Source organism: Galeopterus variegatus, unplaced genomic scaffold (assembly GCF_000696425.1).
Source record: "Galeopterus variegatus unplaced genomic scaffold, G_variegatus-3.0.2 Scaffold2882, whole genome shotgun sequence".
In the NCBI taxonomy this organism is placed as follows: domain Eukaryota; kingdom Metazoa; phylum Chordata; class Mammalia; order Dermoptera; family Cynocephalidae; genus Galeopterus; species Galeopterus variegatus.
Genome location: NW_007728993.1, coordinates 103016 through 113769, shown reverse-complemented (window position 1 = coordinate 113769; position 10754 = coordinate 103016). Strand labels below are relative to the sequence as shown.

At 50.9% G+C, this 10754-nt stretch overlaps 1 protein-coding gene across 2 annotated transcripts; it reads right to left on the bottom strand.

Moving 5' to 3' along the window:
- Positions 1–572: 572 nt before the first annotated feature.
- Positions 573–8283, bottom strand: B9D2 (B9 protein domain 2). 2 transcript variants are annotated; one of them, XM_008583285.1, is made up of 4 exons: positions 8067–8283; positions 7614–7705; positions 4291–4416; positions 573–1165 (listed from the first exon to the last, which is right to left on the bottom strand). In XM_008583285.1, exons 2-4 carry the CDS (start codon positions 7699–7701, stop codon positions 852–854), a joined length of 528 nt encoding a protein of 175 aa, XP_008581507.1. In that variant the 5' UTR covers positions 7702–7705; positions 8067–8283; the 3' UTR covers positions 573–851. The 2 variants fall into 2 exon arrangements, with proteins under 2 accessions (XP_008581507.1, XP_008581508.1); XM_008583286.1 differs by having other exon boundaries at positions 8133–8234.
- Positions 8284–10754: the final 2471 nt, after the last annotated feature.

Below are 10754 nucleotides of genomic sequence, written 5' to 3'. Positions count from 1 at the left end.
AGCCGGGGGGGTGCCCCGGAGGGGGCGTCCCCCCTGCCCCCTGCCGGTGGCCTTGCTGTCTGGCGGATCCGCGGAGGGAGGAGGGAGGGGGGCGGCCCGGGGCGCGAAGGGCGGCGGCGGCGGGGACCGGCTGGGACGGCGGGGGGTTTTGAAGCCACCCAGGCCCCACCCAGGAAGCGCGCGGGGCGGGAGCGGCCCCCAGGGGGAGGGCATGGGGAGGCCGGGCTACCTTTCTCATCTCGCGTGGGCAGGCTCCGAGGGGGGTCCCTTCAGCAGCGGGGAGGGGGCGGGCACCCCGGCTCCACCCCACAAACAGGGTGCTGCCTCCTGGCGGCCGAGCGCTACAAAAGCGGGTGACCGAGATGAGCCATGGTTTTGGGGACTGTGTGGGGTCACCAAGAGAATGAGGACTTGGCAGGGAGGACTTAGAGGATGGGGACCCAGAATGGGAAGAGAGTGTGAGGCTGGGGCAGATGATAGGGCAAGAGGGTCTGCAGAAGATGGGGGCCTGAGGAGAAAGGGTGCCGGTGGGAGAACAGGGCAGTAGGGCAGCTGACAGACGAAGGCATCAATACCTGTAAGAATTGCTCTCCTTTATTGAGTCCCTCCCATGTCCTAAGCATCCTCTTCTCACCCAACTCCCTGTGACCCTGCACATACACTGTCCCCATTTTACACACAGGGAAACTGAGCCCAGAGGAGCAGTTACTGAGCTTGAGATCCTAGCAAGGACAGACCATGCTTTGGCTGGGGTCAGGTCTGACAATCTCCAGAGCCCATGCTCTCGACCACTGTGCCATCCTGCCCCACAATGGGTTTCCAGGGGTAGGAGCTTTTGGAGGCAGAGTTCCTCAGCACTCAACGCCATAGCGGTCGAAGTGGCGTAGCAGCAGGCCGAGTTCAAGGTGCACAGTGCCACCAGCAGCCGTGTGCAGGCGATAGCGGTCTGCCCCACTGTAGATAGTGTCCCCATGCAGCAGCTGTGGCCCACCACCTACGAAGGCCCGTGCCAACTGCTCCCGCCAGCTGCCTAGGGGCCGCCATGTGGGGCAGTCCAGCTGGTGAGTGCCCGGGCTGCTGGGCACATGGCAAAAACCGTAGCCTGCAAGCTGGCATCGGCCAAAGCTGTCCTGAGACCACACCTGGAGATGGAGCCGAGGCCAGCCTGCAGGACAGGAGGGAGAGATGAAAGGAGGGATGGGTGGGGCCCAGCCTCCTACTCCTGGATCCCCACCTCTTTGATACCTACTGGAGATTCCAGATCTGGTACTTTCCACCCAGTTTCTGCTCCTGGGTTTCTGCCCCAGCCTCCTCTCTGGGCTCCTACTCCTTGATGCACCCCCATACAACAGCCAAAGGGATTTTTCTAAATCCATATTACTCCCCTGCTCAAAAGCCTTCCATGGCTCCCCAGTGCCCTCAGTATAAAGTCCAACCTCTTCAACCTTCAAAACCCTTGGGATCCAGCCTCTGCTGACTTCCCTCTCTGTGGCCTCCTCCTCCACATCCCCATGTCAGGGCAGCCCACTGCTCCTCCAGTCCCCAGGTCAGCGTCTTGGGCCTTGTCAGGGATGCCTCCTGCCTTCCCTCCCCATGACCCACCCTGTCCTCCTCTCTGGGCTTAGGGCCTTCTTTCTTGTCCCCTCCAATCCACCTTCCACCTGGCAGCCGGAAGCATCTTTTTCCCCTTCCATATGTTTGCCAGTGTCCTCAATACAGTTCATCTCAGCCTGGTAGTCAAAGCCCTTAGTGATCCAGCCCCATCTCATCCTCCTTTCTGATCCCATCCTCTGTGGGAGGCCCTGTTCTAGGAGCTGGAGACACAGCAGTGAACACAGCAGATAAAAATTCCTGCCCTTGTGAAGCTGACATCCTAGACAACCAACATAGTAAGCAAATTATAGGTTATGTCAGATGGTGATACCTGCTCTGGAGAAAAATAAACCTAGGTAGGGTGGGGGTAGGGATAGTTTCAGAAAGGAGATGACCAAGGAAGCTTCACTAAGAAGTTGACATTTGAGCAAATGCTAATAGGTGGAAAGGGAACGGGTCATGTGGACATCTAGGGGAAGAGTGCTCCCAGTCAGAGGGAACAGCTAGTGCAAAGGACCCCAGCTGGGAGTGTGCCTGGTGGAGCCAGTGTGGCTAGATCAGAGTGAGAGAGGGAGAGAAGGGGAGGAGGTGACAACCAGATCGTGCAGAGCCTCCTGATGTATGGCAAGACTTTGGCTTTTACCCTGAATGAGACGGGGACCACCAGAGAGTTCTAAGCAGAGGAGAAATGTGATCTGACTTAGGTGTTCACAGGGTCCCACTGGCTGTGTGTGGGGTGCAAATTACGGGCGTTGGGAATAGAGGATACCAGTGAAGAGGCTACTGTAATTGTCCAGGTGAGAGATGAAGCCGGACAGATTAGGGTGCTGGGCAAGAAAGGGATTTAGGATGCATTTCAAAGGTAGAGCCAGCAGGATTTCTTGATGGACAGAATGGGGGGTTGAGAAAAGAGAAAGCAAGAATGATGCTGACATTGGGGGACTGGGGGCCTGAAGAGCCGAAAGGACAGAGCTGCCTGCCTCACTGTCTAATCAATCCATCACCCACCCAGCAGCCAGAGGTACTTTTCTTTTTCGAGTCAAGTGAAGCAGTGGGAGTGGAGAAGGAACAAAGAAATCTGTTAACTGGTCATGATCAATTAGTTGTAAACACCACTGCACTCGGACCCACCAGTCCTTTATTTATTTATTTATTTATTTTTATTGGTGGCTGGCTGGTACAGGGGATCCAAACCCATGACCTTGCTGGGTTTTTTTGTTTGTTTTTTTAAAAAAGATGATGGGTAAGGGGATCTTAACCCTTGACTTGGTGTTGTCAGCACTGCGTTCTCCCAAGTGAGCTAACCGGCCATCCCTATACAGGGATCCGAACCTGTGGCCTCGGTGTTATCAGCACCCCTCTCTCCAAAGTGAGCCACAGGCCAGCCCTTGACCCTGGTGTTTTAAGGCTATGCTGTAGCCAACTGAGCTAACCAGTCAGCCCCAGAAGGATCTTTTTTCTTAAAAGATGACCGGTAAGGGGATCTCAACGCTTGACTTGGTGTTGTCAACACCACGCTCAGCTAGTGAGCGAACCGACCATCCCTATATAGGATCTGAACCCGTGGCCTTGGTGTTATCAGCACCGCACTCTACCGAGTGAGCCACGGGCCAGCCCTCAGAAGGATCTTTTAAAAGTGAAATCTGTCTTGTCCACTGTCTGCTCTGGCTCCCCAAATGAATTCAGGAGATGGCCTCAGCTCCTTGGCCTGGCATTCAAAGCCTTGCATGGCCTGTCCCCTGATACCTCAGCCTCTGCTGTCCTCCCACTCTCCCTCTGTCTTCCAAATACCCCAGGTTCACTCTCCCTTTCACATGCAGCTCTCTCTGCTGAGAATCCTCTTCCATCCATCTACCTTATTAGCTCCTACTGGCTCCTCACAGCAAAGTTCAAATGCCCCCTCCTCCAAAAAGCCCTCTATGACCTCCCTGACAGGGTCAGCCACCACTTCTGGGCTCTCACAGCCTCCTGCAATCCTCCATCCGAGCCCTGCCCACTCTTGGCTGCCACTGTCTGGAGACAGGTCTGTCTCCCCCATGGGATGGTGAGACCTGTGAGCACAGGGCCAGCGGCTGTCTTGATCACAGACATCTCCCTGGCATCATCCAACACAGGCTGGGCACAGGGCAGGCACTCAGTATTATTTATATTACTGAATATATGGCACATTTACCTAGGCTATTTCCCAGAATCTACTCTCCTTCAGTAACCCACATTTTCTACCAAAAAATGTTATCTGATATTCCACCTCCCCCGAATACTCATTTCCCCTGTGAGAAGCACTTCTGCTTTAAAGCTGAGGAGCCCTTCCTGAAGAACAGCAACCAGTCCTTGCCTCTCTCTCTTTCTCATAACCCCCCTCCCAGTTTCCTCCTTATTGGAGCCTCTCTTGATTTGTCTCTCTTTTTTAAAAATTTTATTTCTTGGATTGTCTCTTTACCAAGGTCACCTCCCCTTCCACCCATCTTCCCTTCTCCCCTACCATCCCTGGCCTCTGCTCCACTCCCACACACTAGGGATCTCCTGTACAGTAGGCCTGGGAAGGCCTCAGCCTTTCCAGGGCCAGGCTTGGCTGGGAAAGGGACCCATAAGGTATGTGGAGCAGGGACAGGACTTGGTGTTCCCAGCCTCAGCAGCTTCAGGTGCTACTGGCCCCCCTCCCCTCAGCTTGGACCAGGGCCCAGACCTGGTACCCACCTTGGAGGCCTTTGGTGGCGAAGTGCAGGTCAATGGGGTGGGACCAATAGGCCATATCCCCTACCTGGGGGGTATCCACCTGCGTTTGGCCCTCCCGCACACCCGACAGGAGCTTCCATGCCACCCCTGCAGTGAGAGCCGGGACACAGACGGGGTACAAAGTGGTGAGAGGCAGTCATCAGGAAGGGGATGCTGCTATGGCTGTAGGACTCTTTCTCCCTGGCATTTGGAGGTAGGGGTTACAAAGTGTGGACTCTGGAGTCAAATATCTGGGTTCAAATCTTGGCACTACCTTGGGCAAGTTACCTTTCTCTGCCTTGGTCTCCCCACCTGTAAAATGGGTAAATAATAATGCATTCCTCATAGTTTTATAAGAAGATTAAGTGAGTTAATACACACAAAGCACTTGGAACACTGCGTGGGGCACAGTGAGGGCCTGATAAGTATCCACTATCTTTTTTTTTTTTTTTGCATCTGGCCAATGTGGGGATCTGAATCCTTGATCACTTGGTGTGACACCACCATGCTCTAACCACCTGAGCTAACTAGCCAGCCCCAATATCATTTTATTGCTATTCTCACCCCTCATTTAGAGGCCTAGTGCAAGGGTATACCCTCCAGGAACACATCCAGAAAGAAAAACACATAATAATAGCGATCCTACCAAGGGATGATGATAATAGGGAAAATGTGCTGCGTGCTTACTAAATGCCAGATGCTATGCTAAGCGCTTTAGGCAATGCATTCATCTAATCTGCTCTCTAGGGCTCGTAATCCCCACCCAACCCTCCAGTTTACAGACTGTCCACCATGGCCTCCCTTCCCTGAACTCATCCCCATCCATCACTCTTCCCCTCCCTGACCACCCTTTAGCCTCAGGGGTCCCATTTCTGTTCCCCCACCTCAGGGCCTTTGGACTGGCTGTTCCCTCTGCCTAGAGAGCTCTGCTCTTGGATGTCCCCATTCCTGGCTTTTTTTCACCCTTCAGGGCTCAGCTCAAGTGTCACTTCACAGAGGGGCTCTCCCTGACTCTCCTATCTACAAACTAGCCCCCATCATGTCATCCCATTTCTTTTCTTCCTAGCACTTACCACTGTCTTTAATCATTGTGCTTCTTCCTTTCTTTTATTTTTTTGCTGGCCTTTACAGTGTTTGAACCCTGGGCCTTGGTGTTATCAGCACCATACTCTAAACCAGGTGAGCAAACCAGCCAGCTTGTGCTTGTTTCTTTATCTCCTTCTTTATTTTCTGTCTCCCCTATTGTGGACCCCGGAAAAGAAGGGACCTTCTACACTGCTGGATCCCCAAGACCTCAAACCCAGGTCTTAGTACACAGAAGGTGCTCAATAAATGTTTGTTGGACAAATAAGTGATCCTAGGAAGTAGGTGCTAGTATAATCCTCATTTTACAGGTAAGGAAACAGGCTCTGAGAAGGACAGTCACTTGGTCATTAATTCCATGAACATTTATTGTGCGCCTACTGTGTGCCAAGCACTATTCTTCAAGCTGGAGATACAGGAGAGACCACAGCAGATCAAGATCCCATAGTGGAACTGGATTCAAACTCAGCTCTGTGTAACTGTAGAGCCCACGCCTTTTATCCAACTGCCTTTGAGCTCTCTGCTGAATTAATACCCCCAACAACTCCCTACAATAATGTTAGTCATTATTCCCTCTGGACTGGGTGAGGGAAGCACCAAGCCCTGAGTCAGGCTCTTTATATACCAGATTTCCTAATGGTTTTATGAAGAACAAATGAAGAAACCGAAGCTCCCAGAGTAGACAGCATCTGCCAGGGTCACAGATCAGATGAGTGGTGGGATCCAGATTGGAAATCAACTCCCACTCCAGAGCCTGTCTCTTATCCACTCAACTTAAGAATCCCAATTTCCCAGGAAACTTCAACTACCACCCTACGTACCAGTGAAATCAAAAAGGACCCAGGCCTGAAGGGATAATAATGGCAGTAGCCACATCTGTTTCTTGGGCAATTATTTGTGCCAGGCAACAAGACAGCCAGGACTTTACAAACGAGACCCCATCAAAGTCTGACACAAGCTAGGCAAACACTTATTGAACACGTACTAGTCCAGGCCCTATTCCAAGTGCTGTTGATATGCAGTTAGTCCTCAACAAGCACCCCAGGAGGTAAGTACTGTTATTATTCCAATTGTACAGGCAGGGAAATTGAAGCAAAGAGAAGGGCACCAAGTCACGTAATTAATAAGCCACAACTGGTTTTGAACCCAGTCTGCGTTCTTAATCTCAACACTGTGTTGCCTCTTAGCTGTTACGAGCTTCATTTTCTGACAAGGAAACTGAGGCTCAGAGAGATCAGGTCTAAAGACCCCCAATTAATAGGTGGGGGAGGGGGCTGGCTGGTTAGGTCAGTTGGTTAGAGCACAGCTTTGTAACCAAGGTCAAGGTTAGATCCCTGTACCAGCCAGCCATCAAAAAAAAAAAAAAAAAAAGGTAAGGGAGTTAGTATTTGAACCCAAATCTAGCAGCCTATGGCCCTAACCATCACACTGTATTACTGTGCTATAGGGCTTCAGATGGGGCATCACACTGTATTACTGTGCTATAGGGCTTCAGATGGGGCATCACACTGTATTACTGTGCTATAGGGCTTCAGATGGGGCATCACACTGTATTACTGTGCTATAGGGCTTCAGATGGGGCATCACACTGTATTACTGTGCTATAGGGCTTCAGATGGGGCATCACACTGTATTACTGTCTAGCAGCCTATGGCCCTAACCATCACACTGTATTACTGTGCTATAGGGCTTCAGATGGGGAGAAGTGGGGCCTTCAAGGTTCCTCCTGAGTCTGTGTGGATGGACCTGGATGACTGTTAGAATGGGCTTCCTACTTTCTCAGAGAATTATGAATACCAGAGGGTGGCCTCTCCTCTAAACCTGGAATGGAGACTTTACTTTACAGTAAGAACTCAATAAATGAAGCCTGCTAACCAAAGAATTATTAAGATGAGGGAGGGTCCTAGGGCACTCCTAAGACCGTGAGTGGAATCTAAACAGGCTGTCTAGTATTTTAAGGACTGGAGGTGTGTGTATGGGATCTAGCCCGTATCCTTAGGGGCTGTGCATTCAGAAAGTGGGAGCCAGAGCGCCAGGGATGGGATGGGAAGGGGTAAGAAGGAAGCCTGAAACTCATGTGGACAGAGTATAGTATGGTCTGGGCCAGGAGTCCTGAGAGCCCATGTAAGACGAGGGTCAGGGACTCAGGGGGTCAAGGAAGGAGCGTGGAGCCTCTAGGCTGGGGCTGTTGGTGGAGAAATGAACTAAGCCTGGGGGAATACCTGTGTGGATGCCCCACTTGCAGAAGAGGCTACTCTCCGAGAAACCGGTGGCCCCCATGATCTGCCCGATCACGTGCACCTCAGCCATGATCCTGGGAGGGGAAAATATAATTACAGTCCTGTGAGGTAAGCGTAATATTATTTCCATCTTTCGGATGGGTAAACTGAGGTTCACCATCCTGCCTCCCCAGGAGAGCCCGGGAAAAATGGTGGTGGTGTGGACGACCTTGGGCTTAGGGAGCAGGCATCTAACTCCGTCCTACCTAAAATAACTTCCTCCCGCTGGGCTAAGTCCGTTGGAAAGCCCCGCCCCAGGGGCCTTTGGCCCCGCCCACAAGAGCAAAAGCCCCACCTCTCGCGTCATCTCGGCCGCCAAGCTCCATGATGCGCATGCGTTTTGAATTCAAGGCGCCTAAGCCCCGCCTCTAAGTCCGGCGCATGCGTTATTCCTACCTCCGCGCTCCTAACGGTTTAGAAGAGGCGAAAGCGGCAGCGGGGATTGTAGTTCATGAGTCTGACCTGTTCTTCTCTCCGCGTGCGCCCACCAGGTCTGACTCGCGCCTCTCCCAGGACCTTCCTGGCAGTGAGAGAACTGAGGCGCGATACCTCCGCGGTCGCGCTCGTCTTGGGCTCCCTGGTTGTTGCTGGGGCAACAGCAGGCTCCTCCCCTAGCCCTGTCCCCGCCCTGCGCGCCGGTGATTGGTGCTAGCTGTCTGTGGGGGACGGGACGGAGCTGTGATGGACATTTTTCTTCCACTCTTTCTCCATTTTGGGGAAATAGTTGTCTTCAACCCCGGTCGAGGGCTCCGCCATTTGAGGCGTGGCTGGCCAGCTCCTATCTTGAGTGTGGCTGAGGAAGTTTGACTGCCAACCATTTCCCCCTTATAGCTTCTTTACAAAATAAGCAAGTCCGTCTCGATGCTCTGAGCTCGGAATCGCTCCCCGCCAAACCCTCTCCTGTCCGGGACCACAAATCACAGACTTGAACCAGGACCAAGCGGGAATTCTCCCCAGGTTATTGTGTGCACCCCAGGCCTTAAAACTGCGAAACAAAACAAAACAAATCCCTCCTCATTCAGAGAGATTTGAGTAGTTAGGGAGCGGGTTTCCTTTCTGTTTTCCGAGTTTCTCCAAGCTCTCAGAGGCTCACGAGTCCAACTTCCTTATCAGAGTTACTGCCAAGTTCCATGCCGTTCGTGCTGATTCGGAGCAAGAGGGCTGACGGTAGGGATGAGGCATGAGGAACTGAGGCCACTTTATCAGCTGAAAGTCCTGTGTTCGAAAACTGGACTCTTCCAGTAATTTGTCCTGTGACCCTGCCCAGCTCTAGATCTCAGTTATCTCATCCATGTAATGGGCGCACGGAGAGTTAAGTGAGTTGGAGGTACTTATACGGTCTGAATTGCTGAGCGTGCCTTTCCCACAAAGTCCAGCTGAATCTCAGTCCTTTTGTTCCTCCAGCCCAGACCAGGAGTCTGCAAGAACTTATTCCTTACTTTTTAGCAAAATGGGGACTACAAAACTTAGAGTCACCAGGGCCGGCCCGTGGCTCACTAGGGAGAGTGTGGTGCTGATAACACCAAGGCCCCAGGTTCGGATCCCACATAGGGATGGCCGGTTCGCTCACTGGGTGAGCGTGGTGCTGACAACACCAAGTCAAGGGTTAAGATCCCCTTACCGGTCATCTTTAAAAAAAAAAAAAAAAAAAGTTAGAGTCACCAACTCAAAATTATAGGGAGGGGGCAACTTTTCAGTAGGATAACATAGAGTGCGGTGCTGATAACACCAAGGCCACGGGTTCGGATCCTATATAGGGATGGCCGGTTTGCTCACTGGCTGAGCGTGGTGCTGACAACACCAAGTCAAGGGTTAAGATCCCCTTACCGGTCATCTTTAAAAAAAAAAAAAAAAAAAGTTAGAGTCACCAACTCAAAATTATAGGGAGGGGGCAACTTTTCAGTAGGATAACATAAATAGAACAATTTAATAGAATATTCACTAATATATTTAAAAGCTACCATTTATGGAGTGCTTCCTCTATGCCAACCCCTCTAAACTGGTCATTTTACATGCACTCTCTCTTTGAATCCTCATAGACATCCCATGGCTGGCCCATACAGGAATCGAACCTTGGACATTGGTGTTATCGGCACTACGCTAAATCTATATTCTTTTTTTTTTTTTTTTTTTTGTCTTTTGTCTTTTTCCGTGTCCGGCAACGGATCGCAACCCTCAGTGTTGCCCCCGTACCGGACCGGGGACCGGCAACGGGATCGAAACCCACCCTCAGCATTGCTCCCGTGCCTCGCTCAGCCAGTGAGCGGGAACCGGTCTGTATGTGGGATCCGAACCCTCGGGCGGGAGCGCCGCTGCGCTTCCCAAGCGGCGCACTTATCCAGTGCGCCACCGGGCCGACCCTAAATCTATATTCTTAACCTCTCTGCTATCCTGCCTCTCTTGGAGGCACATCCCTCAGTATAAAAGGAATATGGACATTTCCCATATGCAACCAGACATCAAGTCCTGTCAATGATCCTTTTTAAATACTTTTTCTTTGCAGCTAGGTTTTGGGCAACCTTTTTTCTTCAGTTTTTTTTTTTTTTTTTTTTGGAAGCTGGCTGGTCAGGGTATCCGATTTAGTTTCTTCCCCACTGGTTGATATTAGTTAGATTTAAGAAAATAAAGGGCTGGCTGGTTAGCTCGTTGGTAAGAGCATGGTGTTATAATACCAAGGCCCCTGTACTGGCCAGCTGCCAGAAAAACCTCCAAAACCCTCAAAACGTCTTCATATGATTATATCCCTGGCCACTATCTTGCCTGCAACTGCAACTTCACCATAGACCCCGGGCCAGAACTACCTAGCTAAGCTGTTGTTGCCAAATTCCTGACCTACAGAAACTGTGTAATTTGTTATGCAGCAATAGATAATTGATACAAATATGTAATGAATTTAGGACTGTGCTTGGCACATAGAAAACACTATATATGTTTGATGTTGTTACTGAAATGGCATATTTTATATATTGGTAATTTCTTTACAAGAAGCACACTGAGTATTTACTTTTTCATTTTTATTTAAAAATTCTTTTAATTGTGGTAAAAAATTTACCATCATAACCATTTTTAACTGTATGGCTTGAT